The 20,300-nt window shown below is 50.7% G+C and overlaps 1 protein-coding gene across 5 annotated transcripts in view; it reads left to right on the top strand.

The window, feature by feature from the left end:
* Window positions 1–20,300, top strand: part of Pik3c2b (phosphatidylinositol-4-phosphate 3-kinase catalytic subunit type 2 beta) — a 67,153-nt gene that overhangs the window by 22,678 nt on the left and 24,175 nt on the right. For all 5 annotated transcript variants that reach the window (XR_012439033.1, XM_074048553.1, XM_074048554.1 and 2 more), the window contains 14 exons: window positions 2,828–2,928; window positions 3,509–3,663; window positions 3,982–4,102; window positions 7,027–7,138; window positions 7,280–7,359; window positions 7,721–7,784; window positions 9,371–9,517; window positions 10,138–10,171; window positions 11,095–11,290; window positions 12,356–12,478; window positions 15,823–15,990; window positions 16,544–16,655; window positions 17,801–17,943; window positions 19,102–19,290. Coding sequence is in view for 4 of the 5 variants with exons in the window: in XM_074048553.1 (XP_073904654.1) it covers window positions 2,828–2,928; window positions 3,509–3,663; window positions 3,982–4,102; window positions 7,027–7,138; window positions 7,280–7,359; window positions 7,721–7,784; window positions 9,371–9,517; window positions 10,138–10,171; window positions 11,095–11,290; window positions 12,356–12,478; window positions 15,823–15,990; window positions 16,544–16,655; window positions 17,801–17,943; window positions 19,102–19,290 (1,745 nt within the window). In the remaining variant the exon portion in view is untranslated. The remainder of the gene's footprint in view (window positions 1–2,827; window positions 2,929–3,508; window positions 3,664–3,981; window positions 4,103–7,026; window positions 7,139–7,279; window positions 7,360–7,720; window positions 7,785–9,370; window positions 9,518–10,137; window positions 10,172–11,094; window positions 11,291–12,355; window positions 12,479–15,822; window positions 15,991–16,543; window positions 16,656–17,800; window positions 17,944–19,101; window positions 19,291–20,300) is intronic.

Below are 20,300 nucleotides of genomic sequence, written 5' to 3' on the forward strand. Positions count from 1 at the left end.
TTTGGAATCCTAGTTACTAACATATCCTCTTCGTGATTGGGAAGTAGGGACTCAGCATCGACTCTGTGACTGAATGGCCCTGGGGACTTGAGTGAGTTGCTTCCGGTTCCTGAGGCCCTGCTCTGCCAAAGTGCTGCACGGCCATGAAATCATTCCTAGTATTGGTCACTTGCTCAGTGCTCACTGAATACCAGACCCAGGTCCAGATCTCCACAACAACACTGCCTGATAGTACAAAGCCACACAGCAAGGAATAGCAGAGCTGGCACTCAACCCTGGTCTCATTGTTCTAAAGTCCCCTCTCTTTCCCTCTCCCCCCCCTCTCCCTCCCTCCTCACTTCTTCCTGTGATAAATATACATAACATAAAGCTTTTCCATCTTAGCCATTTTTAAGTGTACTGTTCAGAGGCATTTAGTATAGTCACATTGTTGTAGTGCCTTCACTGCACCCCATCCCTACCCACTCTTTTCCCAACGAAAATACTTAAAGAGAATTGGCAGTATGGCAATAATAATTTGACTCATATCAGTACACAGTGTAAAGTAGCCTAGTATCTACATTTCACCCCAGATGGGTTCCATGGCAGCATGTCACCTGCAGCACCTCCATGAGTGGAACCTGAAGACTACTTTGTGTTTTGCCCTTGCCCTTGACTCAGGGAGTCAAGAAGCGCCTCCATGGCTGATGACTTCTGTAGCAGCTTATCAGTCTACCTCATTCCATCCCTGTTTCCTCCATATCCATTACCTAAGGGACAATTGGGGCTTTCCCACTTCATGTTCAGCTTTTGGGATCCATCCCAACTCTGAAGAGCTACACAGTCCTTCCTTCCTCTGTTCTGCTGAGGGAGTCTCCCCAAAAGCAGATCAGCTTCTGGGATAAAGCCACAGCTCCAGAGCTCAGGGCTTTTTAAAGGGCCTGCTTTGAGAGGTGGGGCTGCTCCCGCTATTTATAGGGACAGAGAGAGTCCTGATCCTAGCTCAGAGTTCCTCGCTCAGACCTGGGCCTGTTCAGGCCACCCTGGTAGGTGGTCCCCTCTGTTCTTCCTCTTTCCCTCACCTCCCCTATCTTCCCCCACCCCCACCTTGTGTGTCATCAGAGTTCCCAAAGGGTGCTCCATCTTGAGTCTCCTTGAAGAAGTGAGGGCAAAGCAAAAGGCTCTTGTCGGTTCTGGGGGGAAATGCGACCTTGGTCTTCCTCCCCACCTCACCTTGGTTCAGGGGCTCAGCCTGCTGGGAGAGGGGACCCCTTGGGCCCTCGGCCTATACCCCCACCCCGATTTCGCCGGGCTTCCAGCCGGAGTGACCTTCCTAATCCCAGGCCTGCTGAGCCATCTCTGGAAATGGCTGGCTCCAAATGCCAGCCTGGTACCCCCGCTGCCAGCCACTGCCTGGCAGACTCCCCCAGCCAGCATCGAGCGATGCCACCAGGGCCTGCCAGCTGGGCAAACGTAAGTGGCTTTTGTTTTCTTACAGTGCCAGTGAGTGGTACGGAAAGGGCATGAAATAGCCTTCAGTAGCCATTCTATTCTCTCCCTCTCCCTCTCTTGCCTTCTCCTCCCCCCTGCTCTCTCTCTGTTTTTCTCTCTCTTTTGTGGGTTAATTGCTGACAGTGGTACTATTGTTTTGACTGGGACACAGGCACGCACTTGGCAGGGTCAGGGCCTCACTTGCCAACTGTCCCCACTGCTATGTCCCCTCCATGTACCCCTATCCCACACATACCCGGGAGAGCAAGGCTGATGAGAGAAAGAGTCACCCAGAGGAAACAGTGGGGATATTCAAATGGGGAGCTCAGTTGCTGACTTCTGCCCTGAAAACAGCCACTGGGGAGGATGAGAGGTTGAGGTGGTGTGCACAGACCAGAGCACCAGGTTCCCCGCCCCCGGAAGCAGCTGTTAGCACCTGCTGCCTTTACCGGATACACTCCATGGAGTGGAAGCCTCATTTCCTGTGTGGCTGCCCTGGGCAGGCCTGTGAGGCTACAGCCTGTCAGTCCTAGCTCCCCTAACTTGCTCCTTCCTAGGGCTCATTTAAGGGTTTCTTTGGGGTCCCTCCTGGGTGACTTAAGAGCAGCTCTGGGATTGGACACAGCTTGGGGCCTTGTCTGAGACTCTCAGCACACCATGCCTGTTCAGGGAAAGGAAGTGGGGCCAAACAGGGCAGGCTGCCTGACATTCCAGCTGCTCAGAACTAGCAGGCTCTAGAGCCAGGAGGAGCCGAGCCTTCCTTCTACCAGATTCTCTCCTGCCCAGAGTGCTGCTTTGATGCTTTCTTCCTCAAATAGCACTTACTGAGAAGACACATGTTTCTGAGTCATCTCCCCTGTCGCAGGGTGCTCCATCACCCTGGGGTTTGTGGATGTTTAGGCTTTTGCCCAGGGCCAAGCCTCCCTGGGGAGAATTTAGGCTGACCATCTGCCTGGTCTAACGAGGGGCTGGGATAAACAGCTGCCTGCTTAGCTCACTGCTGTGCCTCTGGGAGCCTCCCCCAGAATGTCCTGTCTCTGCTGTGACCCACAATACTGCCTGACTGGATGCACTGGGCTGGTCAGACAATTCCCCTCACAGAGTGATTTTGGCCACTCTTGTCCATTGCACCCCAGCTACCATACTCTGCCCAAGTTTCAACACCTCTTTTCTGACTGAGTTTTCGATTTCCTAGGATGACAGATAAATGTATTTCTGGATTTCCCATAATTCCTTGTGTTCCTTTCACTGAACTGAGTTGCTAGAAAGTCTTTATACCTAGAGTTTGGGTTTAGATCCCTTTAGAGAGGGATGCCATGAGGGAAAAGGTAATGAGTCAGCTGCTCTTCCCTTAAAGGTGGGCTCCCGACCCCATACTGTCGCCAACGGCCACGAGTTGTTTGAGGTCTCAGAGGAAAGAGATGAGGAAGTTGCTGCGTTTTGCCACATGCTGGATATGTAAGAGTTAAAAAACGGGACAGGGGTTTGGGAGGATTGTGGGAGTGGGAAGGAGCTTCCCTCATGTCAGATGTCTTCAGGGCTTTTTTTTTTTTTTTGGTAGTACTGGGAGTTGAACTCAGGCCTTCTACCACTTGAGCCATTCCAACAGCCCTCTGCAGGGCTTTTGAAATCTTAGAAGTTTCACATTCTTAATAAAATTCATGACACCTTGATCGAATAGTTCAATTAGCCTCATCACTTTAGGTTCTGGCCCTCAGTTGCCCTTAGGAGCAAATGCACCCCAGGTGGAAGATAAGTTCAAGTTCTCTTGAACTAAAAGAGAAACAAAATGGATTCATAAAAATTTTCTATTAAACTTAGCATGGAAAGCTTTGTCATTTTTGGAACTCTCTACTCTTCCACTGTGGGAAAGTTTTGCAACTCTTGCAGAGATGGCAAGAACAGTTATGTCCCAAAGCTGCCTCCCCACTGCCCCCGGCTTGGCCTGCAGACTCAGAGGACTGGGCTGAGTGGGGACAGAGGGCACGCAGACCTCTTGTCACTGCTACAGTGAGGGTCCTTCTCTCTTCCTGCATAGCCTTCGATCGGGCTCTGACATCCAAGACTACTCTCTCACCGGATATGTCTGGAGTGCTGTCACCCCAAGCCCAGAGCATCTTGGGGATGAGGTCAACTTGAAGGTGACTGTGTTATGTGACAGCCTTCAGGAGCCTCTCACTTTTACCTGCAATTGTAAGTTAGTTGGGGAGGGCACATGAGTGTCTTTTGAGGTGGGGCAAGGAAGACTAGAGTTTGGACTATAGGATCCTTTGGCCTCAGGGCCCACCTCACCTTGTAGCCTGAATGAGGAGCAGTGGGGAGCTCCTTTAGGGGAACTGACTCTAGGGCTAACTTTTTAGGTCCACAGTGATTTTCCTCAACCCCAAGCTGTTAGGGGTTTGCCTACTCTGTCAAGTTGATGAGGGAACTGGGGATAGAGGATCAGGTGGGGAGGCTGAGCCCTGCCTACCCTATGCCCATCATTTTTGTTCCCCTCCCCCCACCCTGCAGGCTCCTCCACTGTTGACTTGCTCATCTACCAGACCCTGTGCTACACTCACGATGAACTGAGAGAAGTAGATGTGGGGGACTTTGTGCTCAAGCCCTGTGGACTGGAGGAGTTCTTACAGAAGTGAGTGAATGGGGTGTGTGTAGGTGGGGTGAAGGCAGCACCTGCCTTCTGGGTGGGAGGGTTTTGAGAGGTCTCAGGCTTAGGGCTGGCAGCTCCACCCCCACCACACAGTCAGGACTCCTGCTTTCTGGGCGTGTTCCCAGCCATGGCCACGTCTCACTTTCTCCAGGAGCTTTGTCTTCCAGCAGGGTTGGCTGGCTTCTGAGCCAAAGCTGCTGTGGAAAGAGCTTGGAGCTGGGATTAGGCAAAGACGAGGTCATATCTGTGTGCAGACTTCTGCTTGCCGAGAGATGTGTGCACTTGGGAGAGCTAGGGGGACTGTGATGGGCTGTTTTTCCTGCTCTAGCAGATGTATGGTGTCTTTGTGGCTGGGGGCAGCAGAACAGAGCAGAAGTGTCCATGTGGAACCTAGAGGAGAAATTACAATTCCTCTTTTTCCTTCCTTCCCTGGCCAACATGGCTTTTCCCTTGCTGGCTTGTGCAGCTGGTTATCCTCCTCCCAGAGTCTGGCTTCCAGCTCCTCTCCAGCTAGTGCCCTCTGCAGAAGGCAGCCTCCCTGGAAAGTGTGATGTGGACCTGCTGAGGCAGCCTTCTTTCTGCTGCCCTGAGGCTCTGGAGGGCTGGGGTGGAAGAGAGGTAGGGTGAGGTTCCCACCCCTCAGGGGGTATGTGTGACAGCAGACAGATCTGTGATCAACCTTCCTCCCTAAAGCTTCCAGTTGACTTCTGCCCTCTACCTCTGGCCACCTGGAGGAAGTAGGCCTTAGGAAAGGAGAAAGGCAAGGCCTGCACCTAACCTTCTTAGCAATGCCCAATAAATTCTACCACACTTGCATGCAGGTCTAGATGCAAGGAGGGTTGCCTATGGCTAGAGCACAGAATTGGCAGGCAGAACTGAAGATTTATATCTTGGCTGATTTATTCAGTGTTAGGGATAATGGACCCGGGTCTCAGTCTGGAAACTGAGGGAAAGAAAAGAGCAGACTCTATAGGGTACAAACCCAGGCAACTTCAAATGTGCCCCAGGTGTTATGTTTTTGCTTTCCCTAGAGGAACGGGGTGGTCCTAGATGCAAGGTCTCCTGGCAGCAAGAGCCCTGGACAGCCAACCCTTCTGACAGTTAAAAGGGATGAGGGACACAGTAGACAAATTAGACTCCTAGTAACACCATTACACTGCCACTTACTAGCCTGATCCTCAGTCTCCTCTGTAAAGAATGGTGAGGATTTACATTGGGGGTATAGCCCAGTGGTAGAGGTGAGGCATTTAATTGAGGTCTAGCATGGATGAGGCCCTGGGTTCCATCTCAAGTGAGGCCAAAAAAATAAAGAGGAGGGTCGAGTATGAAAAGGACCCAATGAGCAGTCAGTGTATACCTGCAGGGGAGGACCAGCTAAGACAGAAGACTCATGGGCTCTGGATTGGAAAGATGGCACATTTCCCCTGCAGTACTCATAGTCTGGGAGCCCTCAAGACCAGAGGAAGTGGAGCTGTTAGGTTCTGCCTTCTTGGCAAGGCCCAGATGGAGAGTTCCCAGTGAGGTGGGACAGGGTCAGTGGTCCTTGGGTCATGCCCCCTTCCCAACTTCTGACCTGTACACAGTCTTCCACAGAGAAGGTCAAGCAAGCCCCTTGGGAACCTGTGGCCAGGAGGCCCTCCCATCCCACCTAAAAGTGTAGTGCTGTTTCCTGGGTGGGAACTGCTAATTCCTGAGGGAGCCCTCAGGATTCCTAACCCCGCCTGGCCAGAGGGACTGATACTGAAGGGGCATGTTTGTTCAGGATGCAGGCTGCTCTCCGATAAGAACCTTGAGACACTCTTGGGGTAGGGCTGGGTTTCCTGCTACCTCCCCCACCCACACCACACTCTTCCTTCCTCCCAGACTCTCCCGCCAGGGTCTGCCCCACAGCCTAGCCTCTCCACCCTCAGACTTTGTCTACACTTTAATCTTACCAGTTCAGGGCCCAGATTGGTGGCCTGGTTCCCTCAAGATGTAGAGAACGCCCCAAGTTCTAGCTGGATCTGGACTGGCCTAGGGCCCTGCACCTCCACCAGCTTCTGCACATCCCCCTTCTGTTTGTTTTCCTCCCCTCCCCTCCATTTCTGGCCTAGATTCCCAGCTCTGCTGAGGAAGGAAGTCCGTTTCCGGCTTCTGTTACCCAGCTGGGACTTGGCCCAGGCCCTTAGTGCTGGCCTGGAGGTGGGACTCACTCTGCCCCTTTTCTTGGGTTTCCTTTCTGATTAAGGTGTGATTTGGGGGAGAGGAAAAGGCTGCCATGGCAAAAGGACTCTGCCTAGGCCTCCTTCTCTGCGCTGGGGGTCTCTCCTGCAGGTTCTGAGCAATGGGAATGGCACATGCCTTTTAGGAAATCTGTAGAGATTTGTGCGTAATTCACAATTAGGCAGGACCCGCAGAGGGAAGGGAGAAACAGACCTTGGATGAGGATAACAGATCTGGGATCTCGGTGGTTTTGCTTGGTTGGTCCTCAGCATCCTAGCTGGTAACGTGGAAAGAAGGTGGGAAGACCAGTGCCTGGATGTAGGCTGACTCCCCAAATGTCTCCTCTTGGATGTCCCCTATGTCAAAGCCAAGAGAGTAGTATTTAAACAACTTTCCCATGAAAAGTTGTTCCCCACCCTGGGAATCAACCGGTGATAACCACATAGGTAATAAATACCTGGAAGAGTCAATATTTGTACAGCCCAAGAGTTAAGTGTTATAGGTAGCTTTTGTTTAAATAGATCCTTGTACCTTCCCCCAAGTTCTACCATGACATTTCGCAGGAACTCAGGGTAGGGGCTGCAACACAGGTCCTACCTCCCCCCATCTTCTTCCAGGTTCTCTCTCCCCAAGACTAAGGGATGCATCTCTTTTCCCACTGAGCCCCCAGAATGCTAATAGTCTTGTCCCCCCTACTTCCCCAGCAAGCATGCCTTGGGCAGCCATGAGTATATCCAATACTGCCGAAAGTTTGACATCGACATCCGACTACAGCTGATGGAGCAGAGTGCTGTACGCAGTGACCTGGCCCGGACGGTTCGTGTTGGGGGTAGTTGACAGTTGCACAGAGCTGGGGGTGGAGTGGGTGACATGACACATGTTAGGTGGGAGTGGGGTAGGAGTGCTGGGCTGAGAAAAGGGCACCAACCCTCCCTGAATAGGGCACTGTTCACACAGGTGAATGATGATCAGAGCCCCTCCACCTTAAACTACCTCATCCATCTACAAGAGAGGCCAGTCAAGCAGACCATCAGCAGGTGAGAGTGGGTACCATCTTAGTGTGGTTCAAACAGGCACTGTGAGGGGATGCAACAGACACTCTTGCCTGATTTCCTGCTAGGGTGAGAGATTCCTTCAGGTGTCTGGGGTTGAAGCCCAAGAGTCTTAACAGGGCATGCTTCTCCTCTTCCCTCTTTTACTTTGCTATCATTCTTTAGGAAGGAGGTGGTGAGGCAGAAAGGATGACTTCTGTCTTCACAGGGCATGGACAGAGTGGAAACCCCTTGAAATGAAAGTCTGATCCCTGAGCAGAGGAGAGGGAGGGAAAGAATGTGTTAGGTTAGGGTCCTGGGTCTTTTGTGACCTCTCCTGTGATTTGTCTCTTTCCCCCACTCCCAGGCAGGCCCTGAGTCTTCTGTTTGACACTTACCACAATGAGGTGGATGCCTTCCAGCTGGCTGACGTGAGTACACAACCTGGGGCTGGCCAGGGAGCTCCCTTCCTCTTCCACAGACTTCCTGGGATTCACCAGCACCATGAGGGATCTGGGTAGAGCTGACAGCCCAAAAGCAAAGAACTTCTTTTCATCCTCTTAGCTTGGAGGCAGGCAAGGCCACTATTGGCTGTGGAGCAGATGCCAAGTGTGCAGAAGAGGTTCTGCTCCTCTGTAGAAGAAGTAGGTCAGGAAGCTGATCTCTGTCTTTGAAGTAGAGCGTCTCTCCAGCTCTTGCATTTGAATGTGCAACTGCAAGTGTGTCCTGTGAGCAATGCCCAGGAACTTCTGACCTGAGAGCTTCTATTGAACTGGTATCCTAGGTTAAAAAAGGCTCTAAGGAGTTAGAAGGTCCCAAATCTATGGGGTGGCTGACTCCCTTTCCACTTGTACTCGCATGGAACCTCAAATCTTGAAACCAAATGTTATAAATTGCTCAAATGTTATAAAGCCAGAACAAATCTCTTTTGAAGTAATCTTCAATAACAGTCCCTGTCTTTTTTTTTTTTTTTTTTTTTCTGTGCTGGGACGTATACCTCAAGCCCCTTTTTTGTGATGGGATTTTTTGAGATAGGGTCTTGCAAACTATTTGCCTGGGCTGGCTTTAAACCTCTGTCCCCCTGATCTCTGCCTTCTGAGTAGCCTGGATTACAAGTGTGAGCCACTGGCACCCAGCAACCCCTGTGTCTTGATTCAGTTAGTAATCATGGTTTCTTCCCTTCTGGGGAATTGGGCATTGTGTATAGCTCATCCTTTATCCACTGCCAGAATCCCTTCTTTAGAGGCCTATGCTTGAACATGTGCTGTGACAAGGAGAGAATTCTCTGACCATCCATTCTGTGATAGTCTGGCCCTATACTGCTGGAGTGGAGAAATTTAAGAATTGTTTTAGCCTCTGGGGAGCTTGTGTAGTTAGAGAAGTGGAATAGTAACCTAAAGCTATTAGATAGAAGAGGAGGGTAATAAGCTAAGGAAGGGCTCCTGGAGGGAGCTGGCAAGGGGCACAGTCAGGGAAAGCTTTGTGAAGGAGGTAGGATTTTACCTGGTCTTTGATTTAATTCACCCAGGTAATCAGGACCAGACAGGAGAAGAAATAAGAAAACTATGGGAACCAGAGTGCAAAGGGGCGGGTAGAGTGTCTATGGAAGTAAGATGAGGTAGGGAAGCCCTGGCAGGGTTTCTCTGGCCTCCTAACTCTTCCCTATTAGGTTGATTTTCTTACATTGAAGGCCTCTGGGGAAAAACCTTGGTGTGTTTGTGTAGCAGAAGTGGACTGTTATGGACAGATGGAGGCTGGGAATAAGAAACAGTTTGAGGGGAGAATGGCTGAAAGAATTGGGAATGGGCCACGGCCCATTTAACTTAGAGTCAGACATTGTATGCAGATGCTGGGTTTTGAAAATAAACATGGATTTTATGAATTCTTCCTTAGGGTCATTAACCCTTATACTTCCCAACTCATTCCTTTAAAGACTGGGAGTGGAGGGAGGGCGAAAGAATTGGAGGCCAAGAACACAGAGCAGAGCCAGCCAGCCTCACTGTGCAGCCTCCTACAGGTGGACTTCCTGCTGAAGGCCGACAGGGTAGTCCAGTCTGTCAAGGCCATCTGCAATGCCCTTGCTGCAGTGGAAACCCCAGAGATCACCAGCGCTCTCAACCAGCTGCCCCCCTGCCCCTCGCGCATGCAGCCAAAAATCCAGAAGGTAAAGGGCTCAAGCATTAGGTGGGGAAGCAGAGCATTCACAGGTAATGCTGCTGGTTACTGGGTGATTAGGTGTGCACTTACTAAAGTCTTCTCTCCGCTTCCATCTTTTATGTTAAGGTAGCTCAAACCCAAGAGTTCCTGGAGAATGAGAGGCCAGTGTGGGCTAGGGCCTGCCTCCTGGACTGACTGTGTGAGCCTGGGCCAGAAAAACTTTATTCACAGTCACCAAGGCATTGCCTGACACTTTGCTTCTCTATCAGGGTGCAAAACCAAACCAGGAGAAAAATCTCCCAGAGCCAGGGACTTGGTGATACCACAGTAGGGACTGTGGGCTCTGCAGATGGGGCCAGCACCACAGGCCCTGTGATCCCCGACTGAGGGGTGGGGGCTGGGCTCTATCATTAGAATGGATGTGATGATGATTCTTAGGCCACCAGCTTACTCTGTCCATCACAGGGGCTCTGGTACAAACCATTACTCCACCTCCCCGGGGAATCTCTGCTCCTCATATTTCAGCCCAGTTCAGCCAGATGAGCACAGCTGTGAAAAACCCTTCCTCCAGCTGTGATGGAAAAGGCTATGCCTCTATAGCTCGCGCCTCTTCTTTTTCCCCAACAGGATCCTAGCGTCTTGGCTGTGAGGGAAAACCGAGGTAAGGGAACTGTGCTGTCTGTCTGGGAGGGGCAGCCCTAACAACTGCCAATGTGGCGCAGATTCCTTTTCCTCCTCCGTCCCCTCGATTTATGTGTCTGAGTTTGCTGTGTGCATGCATGCGTATGTGTGCGTGTGTGTATGTATGTTTCCCTATGAGGTGTGAACACACCTGGAGCCCACATTTCTTTCCACAGATTGTTTTCTCCTTATTCTTGCGAGTCAGGTGGTGTCACTGGGAGAGAGTGACGAGGTGGTGGGAGTGGGGGAGTGGAAAGTGAAGCAGAGTTGGCCTTCCTATCCAGATGAGAAAACACACACTTGGAGGTTGTGATTCTTCTCTGCGCAGCTCACAATCCCTATCCCTTATTTAGAATGGACCTTGGGAGATGGCAAGAAACGACTTCGCACCAAGATTTCTCTGAGAGTCCCCTATTGAGACCTTTAAGTACAACTTTGCCCTAAAAGCCTGTATCGCGGGGATTCTTACAGTGACTCCTAGTCTTTTGGATTTCATGGACCAATAAAATGTCTCTGAAAGTACAGAATTGCCACCTCCCCCATCCCCTCACCCCCCTCCTGCCTCTGCTGGTGCTGGGTATGAAACCTAGTACCTTGTACATGCTAGGAAGGTAGTCTACCACCAGCAGCCCTGCCAGCTTGGCAAGAAATTACTTTGTTGTTTTTTTTTTTTTAAATAACTGGCAATAACTATAATTACCTAAAAGAAAGAACATTTTAACACTAAATAAGTAGCCACATGTAAAACCGAGTATCACATGAAAAGTTCAAGACACACCCTGCTTTTTTCCTATTTCATCCACTGAAATGGCCATTAGAAACTAGCTGCCATTTAGGGACCACTGTCCTAGGCATCCCATCCTGACCAGTACCATGGCAACATGAGGCCTCATCCTTTCGCAGAGAAGATCGTGGAAGCCCTGACAGCAGCCATCTTGGACCTGGTGGAACTCTACTGCAACACGTTCAATGCAGACTTCCAGACATCAGTGCCCGGGAGCCGCAAGCATGATCTGGTCCAGGAGGCCTGCCATTTCTCAGGGGCACTAGCCTTCACTGTCTATGCCACTCACCGCATCCCCATCATCTGGGTTACCAGGTGAGGTAGGGCTGAGTTGCCTCTAGAGAGCTAGCTGAATCTGACTTCTTCCCCTTTGGCACGTGACCTCACTGTCTCTGGTGTGGATTTGTGTTACAAGGTTGAGGGTATGAGCCAGTTGCTTGAAGAGAGCCCAGGCTGGGACATCTCTGAGAGAGAAGGTCCCATTGGAAATGGGGAAGCAGCTGCCACCCCCTCTGTGCTGGCTGCCTCAGCATCCCTGCCCCCTCCAGATCCAAGGCCAGCTGAAAGAGACATGCGACAGATGGCTAGTTCCCAGATAGAGTGTGCCCCACGGCCAATGACTGCACTCCCCTGCAGAGGCACAATGGGAGGGGTGGGGAGGTGGGGGTGACTCTTTCTTTGTCTGGGGTTCCCTAGGCTTGTGGTGGTGGGTGGAGGAGGATGTTCATTTGGTAATCCTCAGCTCCTCTGCTGGGTCCCCAGATCTAGGGCCCCGGGGAATAGACACTTGGCCCCACCCCACCTTCCCAACCCCCTCCTCCTCTTCTCCTTTCCCCTTCTTTCTTTGTTCCTTACTTAATGTATTCCTCTGGGCTATTGGCAGAGAACAAAGCAGGCAGCCTGGGAAACCAGGGCCTTCTCTGACCTCTTCTGTCAGGCACCTGTCATGAGCCACAGGGACCCCCATGTGTTGGCATTCATGGTGGCATATGTCGTTTTTCTCCCCCACTCTCCTTGTCTGGTGCATGCGCGTGTGTGCGAGTGTTCGTGTGTGTGCATGTGCATGGGCTGTCAAGGGCTATAGCTGACTGAAGAGGAGGTTGGATGGCCATTCCTGTAAAAGGATGAAAACCTCCTAGCTCAGCATGGAGCCTAAAACCCTGCAGGACAAGGGATCTAGACTGAGTTGCTGCTCCCTGAGCACACTTCCTTAAATCCAACTTGGTTGTGCTGCTCCCAACCCCATGTTACAATCTCCAGAGATCCAGAGCAATTCCACCAGGGGGAAATGGAGTTTGTCAATAGGAGGAGGCAAAGATCCAGGTGACTGAAATTGGTTATAGGGGCTGAATGCCATGACCTGCTCCCTTTGTTTTGTAGCTATGAAGATTTCTACCTCTCCTGCTCCCTTAGCCACGGCGGCAAGGAGTTGTGCAGCCCCCTGCAGACGCGAAAGGCTCAGTTCTCCAAGTACCTATTCCACCTCATCATCTGGGACCAGCAGTAAGCCCTTCCCCAGGGATGTACCTGTCATCCATGGGAATGCCGCCAGGGCAGATAACCAGACCTGACCTAGGAGCACAAGCTTGGGTTAAACCAGGCTCCATCGGTAACCCTAACCAGACTCACCTTCTTGAGTCTCCTCTTCTATGACTCTTAAATGGGGACAAGCATAATTTCTACCTCTCAAGTTGGTAGGAGGATCCAATGAAAAGTATCCATAAAGTCTCTGTAATCTGTAAAAGACCATGTAAGTGTTACTTGTTAATTTTAAATACCTCATTCTTTTGATCTTGTCTGTCTTAAAGAGTTTAACTAGTCTGGGGAAATTCCATCTTCTCCCTTCTTTCCAAAGTTCCCTTAGGACAGGATAGTTTCAGTAGACGTCCCTTACCAAAAGAGCAGGGAGGGCTAGCTAGAGAAAGGAACAGTGGACTGGATGTGGAACCAAGCAGTAAGGTTCTTTTTCTCGTTCTGTCTCTAATCCTCTGTTCTCTCTAGCCTCTCTGTGTCTTAGTTTCTCAAATGGAGAAATGGGGACATTTGTTTAACTTGGAGGCAGTTGTAGCACTGAAGTGAGATAGGCAGGTTATAAATATGAAATCACAAACACAAGATAATATCAATCACCATTTATGAACAATAATATATCAGGAAGGTAAGCGTCAGCCCAGCCAAGCCTAAAGGGAACAGAAGTGAGGAGGACTTGAATGGTGGCATGGCAGGTGTTTGCCTGCCCTGTGTTTTCTCTGTGCTGCTCTCCCTCTGCCCTTCAGTCAGAAAACCCCTTCACTTCCCCAGACCCACTGTATCTGGGTCCTCATTTGCAGAGCAGCAAATCCAATTTAAGTGTTTGGAGTACAGATTAAAGAGAATGAGAAGGGTCCTTGGAGAGGCCAAGGATGCCCAAATAGGTAGACAGAGTCTGTGAATGCTGGGAAGGGTGGATCATCCTACAGATGGACAACTGGGGCGAGAGACCCTTTCTCCTGTCCTTCAGATTTAGGTAATTCTTAGAGCAGTAACAGTGAACCACTGCCAGTAATGCAAACTGCTGCTGGGGCAGAGAAACTCTTTGGAGACAGAGACAGTTTCATTAGATGGCCCGGAGTTTCACTGTCTCCCTGGGATTCTTTGGCCTCAACTATTGCTACTGTCCAGGGAAGGGGTGATATATAGTGTTCTGGTCTAGGAGTACCCCAGGAAATTGGCCTTAGATCCTTTTCCCAGATAGAATCAGAAAAACCGAATCAACTCAGGCTGCCCATGGGTCTGAAATCTCTCCTTGAATCTTTGAATCCTGCATTGTAGAGCCTCTTGGACGGCATGGTCTCAGCACTACCCACCCAATGTCCCAAGTGAGAACGCTTGGCCCTTCTTAGTCAAGGCCATGGCACATGGGAGAAGACACTGTACTGTGGGGTTCAGGACACAGACTTTGGGGCAGCTCTCCTTTTCTTCTTACTGTACATGCCCCGTTGGGTGGTCATTCAACCTGAATGGAGATACAGATAGGGCTACTCTACAGTATTGTTGGAGGAGCAGTTAGGAAACTATAAGTAAAGTATTTGGCACAGGCCCTAGTGCATGTTAAATGCTTTCTTTTTCATTATCTTTGTCTTCTTAGCTGGAGGGCCCTCTCAGTTCCAGTTTCTCCGTTCTAGATGGTTGACAAAGTGACTGATGCATGAGGATGTTTGTGCGTGAAAATATTCTATGCTGCCCAGTTTCAGTGCAGTAACCACAGTGTCAGATAGCAAAATACAGACAGTGTATACACACACCACGTGAGAGAAGCTGTACTTCCTCTTCCCTCATGAGGACTCTGAGGTGCAAGGGTGTGAGTTCACTTGTCTAAGGTTATGAGTGACAGCCAGTGCTGGACCCTAGCACATTCTGGGAATCCTGTGGTGTGATGTTGAAGAATGGGTGGTAGGAAGGGTGGAAAATCAGGTCTGCAGCTGACAGTGGTTCTCCTGACCAAAGTCCATGGCAGAGGTTTCTCAATCTTATAGTCTCAGTTAGAAAGTCTCCTCACTCTGGGCTGGAGGTGTGGCTCAAGCAGTAGAGTACCTGTTTAGCAAATACAAAGTCCTGAGTTCAAACCTCAGTACCACCAAAAAAAAAAAATGTCTTCCCACTCCCTTTTACCTTTCAGCCATGATGCTGGGAGGAAGGGGGTCCCTGTCCCCCTGGCTGTAGGGTCACCTGATTCTCTCCTACTGCAGCAGGATAGGGCTCATCTCGCTCTCAAAATAGGCCCATCAGCCGTGCTTTGTCACCTCTAGCCAAGCCTGACCTGGTATGTCCGCTGGCTGCTGGAGGGGCCCTAATTATAGCCATGGTCCTCCCAGGGTAGGGGCAGCTGGGACAGAGCAGGGCTGTGCTAGTCTGTGACTGGCTGGCCGAGTGCCTCCCTTAGGTGGAGATTCCCCCTAGGAGTGAGGGGCAACTGGTAAAGGGAGGCTGCTTTATCTAAAACTGCTGACCTTGGGGGTGGCTGCCCTGTGTCTGTGCTCCTGTGCCCTGAGGGCATAGAAGCTGCTGGGCCATGGGCCAGCCAGGAGGGTGTGGCAGTGTGGACTTTGGCCCAGGGACAGCTTCCCAGAAAGGTAATGTGGGCCCTCCCTCTCTTTGCATAGCTTTTCCACCCCACAGTTCCTCATGCTGAACTTGGAGGGAGTGGTTGGCTGTACAGGGCAGGGCAGGGCAGCCTAGGGAGAACATCTGGGCTTGGGGAGTGGTCGCTGGGCGTATCAGTTCTCCTGGCCTTGCCAGGTGGCTTTCTTACCGCTTGGGAACTTTGAGAGCCCCTTCTGTTTTTCCTTTTGGCTTTGAGCTTGTTTGGGGAGAGAACAAACCATTGTGTGCCTCTGGGGCTAGGAAAAGGGACAAGTGGGAGGGCTGTCGGGGAGGGAAGCTCTATAAGTGGAGAGCAGAAAACTTTGTGCTTCTTCTTGGTGGCTCTCAGTAGGGAGAGTCCTGGGGGAGGCATGGGAACTATCAAAGGAAAGGAAGATCAATCACAGCTCACAGTATGGGACAGGTGGTCTGTCACCTGGACGCTGAGATGGCTCTGGCTGGGTGAGTTCTGCCTAGGCCCTACAGATAGCCTGGAGATTGGGATGTTGGTCTCAGTCTTCTGAGGGTCCTCAAGGACACTACAGTGATGCTGGGAGCATGCAGTGGAGGTCTTGCCTAGTTTGGGACCTACCGTGGTTCTACAGGAAGGTGTTCCCAGGAAACATATCTGACACCCAGAGAGGGTCACTGAATTCTCTGCCTCCACTTGACTTCTTGGGCTCCCTGTCCCTTGAAGTTCCTGATTTGTCTTCTTTCCTCCCTAGGATCTGCTTCCCCGTGCAGGTGAACCGACTGCCTCGGGAGACCCTGCTGTGTGTCACTCTCTATGCTCTGCCCATCCCCCCACCTGGAAGCTCCTCAGAGGCCAATAAACAACGGAGGGTGCCCGAAGCCCTGGGCTGGGTCACTACCCCACTCTTCAACTTCAGGCAGTATGTGACGCCCAGGGGAAGACTCTTGACTTGAACGGGAAGAAGGGGGAATCAAGAAAGGGGCCTGGTTGTTGCACTGGCCAGTGTCCCTCCAGAGGGTTGACCACATGGGCTCACTGGTGAAGTATAGAGACCTGAACCCTGGTAGAGAGTCCAAAGCACAGAACTAGTGACAGGACCTGTTGGTATAACTAAGAGCCACTGGGCAAAACTAGCAGCACAGTACTGGTGGTGGGGGAGGGCATGGAAAAGCTATGCTTGGGAAACATGTCATCTGGTCTTGTCACCGGAATGACCTTAGAGGTCGTTTAGCTTGGCCTCTACCTCACAAAGTCATCTCAGCCACCAAGTTGTACTGGCCAGTGAATGGTTAATGCAGAGAGACCTTCTGTAGTGGGGAGATTTTTCTAGGCTTGATAGAAGGAAGAGGCCATGGTCCCTTGAGAGAATGAAAAGGAGGGGAGCTGGGTGGTGGCTTCGAACAGAAGAGGCAGACTTTTGAGTTGGGGGAGCAGTGGGTTTGTTGTCTCATCTTACCCTTCTTCTGCTTTAGAGTCCTGACCTGTGGCCGGAAACTTCTGGGCTTGTGGCCAGCAACACAGGAAAACCCCAGTGCCCGCTGGAGTGCACCTAATTTCCACCAGCCAGATAGTGTCATCCTGCAGGTGAGAACCTCCGCCCCTCCCCACCAGCCCTTCCTTCCCACCCACCCATCAAGCAACCCTAGAGTCAGCTCCAAGTTTTCCTCCCTGAGCTTTGGGCTGGAACAGTAGGAGAAAGTGGAACAGTGGGCATTGGGATGGTGATGTGACTGAGAGAATGTGGTTTGAACCAGAGTGGGAGGATGAGCTCTGCTGTGTCCATCTCCTATTTCCTAAAGGTTAACTTTGATTTCAAGGAGATTGAAGGTAAAATCTGTTTCCTTCCCTGTGTAGCTCTTGGAGCCCTTGTTTTGAACCCTCATACTTCCAAATCTGATTGAACTTGAGTTGCCCTTCATGGGCCCTAAGGAACAGCCCTCCCCATCAGCCACTCAGTGTTTGAACAGGGAGGACCTGTTCTACCTGGGGCAGGACAGGAGCTGGTAAGGTCCTAGGTCTAGTTACTAGCTCCAAGCTCCCGATTCTCATGATCACAAAATGCTTTGGTATGGAGTAGGCAGTATCAAAGCCCATAGAGAATGAAACAGAATAATCCAGAATGAGTACTCCACAGGGCAGGTGTTTTTGTTTCTCTTTCATTACTCTATGCCCAGGGCCTAGAATAATGTCTGGTATCTATTAGTGTTCAGTAAACACTTGTGGAATGAAGGAAAATAGAATTTCTTTGGAGGACTGGCTTACTCAGCTCTGACATTCACTTTAGGAGGGTGGACACCTGACGGCATAGAGCAAGGAGACCTAGTGTCACAGGCCCTTGAGTTAGTAGGTCCTTTACTCAGGTTTCCAGCAGACTGCAGTGCCTCCAGGACCACACTGAGGGCTCCCCAGCCAGCAGCTGGATGTTCCCGGTGGCTCAGCCTGGTGACACCTGCTAACAGTTCTGAGCTGGAACTCATCCCCTCTCCTAGGAACATCTCAACCCTGCCTCTTCCTCCCTTGCCCATTTTTTTTCCCTTTCTGTTTCCTTTAAATTTTGCTGAAAATTACAGCTGGGAGGGACTTTGAGGATCACCAGGTTCAGCCTAGTTATTTTACAAAGGACCTGAGGGAAAGGGAAGGAGGGAGAAAAGTAGGAGGGCTTGGGTGTGAGAGAGAAGCTCCCACTTATGCTCTCTCCTCTCTCTTCACTTCTCTGATTCCATCCCAAGATTGACTTCCCCACCTCAGCCTTTGATGTCAAGTTCACCAGCCCCTCCAGAGACAAGTTCAGCCCCCGCTATGAGTTTGGCAGCCTTCTGGAAGAAGACCAACACAAGCTTAAAGACATCATGCAGAAGGAGTCCCTGTACTGGTAAGGCCCAGGGAATCCCCATATGTGGCTCAGTTCCCCCACTAGTCTATTATGTTCCTTCTGACTGTCTCTTATCACCCCCCCAAGCACCCAGTCCCTGCCCTTCTGCTTGGGGAGGGGAGGTGGCACAGGGCAGGCATTGCCACCTAGGCAGGAAGTAAGTAATGGAGCCCCTAGACCTTTCTCCATGGGGATAAGTGGAGAGGGCAGAGCAGGAAATGATATCTGAGCATGCCCAGACTTGACTACCAGAAGGACCAGAGCAGATATACTGCCCCCTACTTGCTGCCTATTGGGGCAGCTGGCTGTTGTCCTCATCTCCCTGTTCCCACCTCCTGCCCCTTCCATACCAACAGCCTTTGCAGTTTTCTGGCCTTGTCACTTTCCAAAAAGGATCAGGTGTCAGGGCAAGCTGTCAGCTCTCAGGGGTAAATGAGTCCAGGCTGATCTCATCCTTGAGGCTGCTGTGTTCACCAGGATTGGAGAAGGAGGGGTGAGAAGGGAGAGCTGGGGAACTGATAGGGTCAGAGCTCCTCCCCTGCCTGCCCTCCTCATGCACCTCTCTGACTCTGCATAACCCTGTGCACATGGGGACCAAGAGAACCATGGGGACATGGCTCATCCATGTTACTCAGGGTGCAGACCTTCTCTGTCCTCACCCCTCTGCTGACCCCTCACTTCATTAGCCCCTCAGCTCCCTTCGCCCATTAGACACCTGATCTCAGTCAAGGCTAATTAGCCACAGGCCCTATACAATCAACAGCTGGCCCCAGGATGCCTCAGGAGGCCTCTCAGATGCCCTCTGGTGGCTGTATTTGTGTGTGGTGCTCTCAGGGTATCCCCAAGGGGTAGCAGATTTGGTGCCTTTGGCCCATGGAGTCTACCTTTGAGATGTCCCTGAGTCAGAAGCAAACCCTGCTTCTCAAACTTTGCTTCACGTTAACATTTATTTTAAAAATACCCAGCGCTTGGCTTCCACAGACACTCTTAACTCAGTTGGCATTGAGTGTGATCTGAGCACAGGGACATCACTAAGTCCCTTGGTGGCTATAATATGCAGCAGAGGTGGGGAACCATGCACGATAGTGTGTGCAGCATTCCTGCGGAGCCCAAGCTCTCCACCCTCTGGCTGACTCTGCCCTGTCCCCTGCCCCCCAGGCTCACTGATGCTGACAAGAAGCGCCTGTGGGAGAAGCGGTATTACTGCCACTCACAGGTGAGCTCACTCCCCCTGGTGCTCGCCAGCGCCCCCAGCTGGGAGTGGGCTTGCCTGCCAGACATCTATGCCCTCCTGAAGCAGTGGACCCACATGAACCACCAGGATGCCCTGGGGCTCCTGCATGCCACGTGAGTTGTAGCACCCACTTGTCCCCACCTCAGCACTGCCCATCAGTGACCCAGGTAGCCCTGGGTAAGATATGAAGTGGGCATGGCTATTCAGGGCTTTCCTTTTTTTTTTTTTTTTTCATATTGAGACTTGAACTCAGGGCCTGCCTCTTGAGCCACTCCACCAGCCCTTTTTTGTGAAGGCTTTTTTTTTTTTGAGATAGGGTCTCACAAACTATTTGGCCAGGCTGGCTTTGAACCCCGATCCTCCTGATCTCTGCCTCCTGAGTAGCTAGGATTACAGCATGAGCTCTCCTAGTGTTATAAATATTTTCCAAATGTACAATAAAATTGTACAGTGAACACCCCCATATGCCTACCATCTAGATTCTACCATTATGCTCCATAATTGTATGTCTGTTTATTACTCTATCCATCCATCCAATCATCATTTTTTCCTCTTTTTTATTAGCATATTTTAATTGTACAAAGGGGTTTCATTGTGATACTGTCATATATGTATATAATGTATTCTAACCAAATTCACCACTTGTGTTGCTCTTTCCCCTCAGACCACATTTTAATGCAAAAATTGGGAACATCACTGAACCCCCTTCTAAATACTCTGATATGCATCTCCTTAACAGAGCTCAGTGTTCCATTTTTTTTTCTTTTGAGGTAAAATTTACATACAAGGAAATATCCAAACTTCACCTATATGTTGGCAGTTATAACGACAAACACATATACCTGTGTAGCCCAGGTCCTTATCAAGGTGTTCTGTCTTAACAGTCCTCACTTTCCTCCTTCCCCTGAAGGGTTCTTTGGGTATATAAGGCTCCCACTCTCAGACCCTTAGGCTGCTTTTCCTAGAGGGTTATTTCTTACCATCTCAGTAATTAAAATGCATCTATCTATCTAACTTGTCTTTTGGACTTTTTGAGGCAACATCTTTGCTAGTCTCTGTAAAACTAATTCTGCCAGATGAGTCGGCTGATAAAAAATTCTGTTATTCTCTCATTGTTTGCCTG

The sequence above is a fragment of the Castor canadensis genome, chromosome 11 (assembly GCF_047511655.1).
Source record: "Castor canadensis chromosome 11, mCasCan1.hap1v2, whole genome shotgun sequence".
NCBI classification, from domain to species: Eukaryota; Metazoa; Chordata; class Mammalia; order Rodentia; family Castoridae; genus Castor; species Castor canadensis.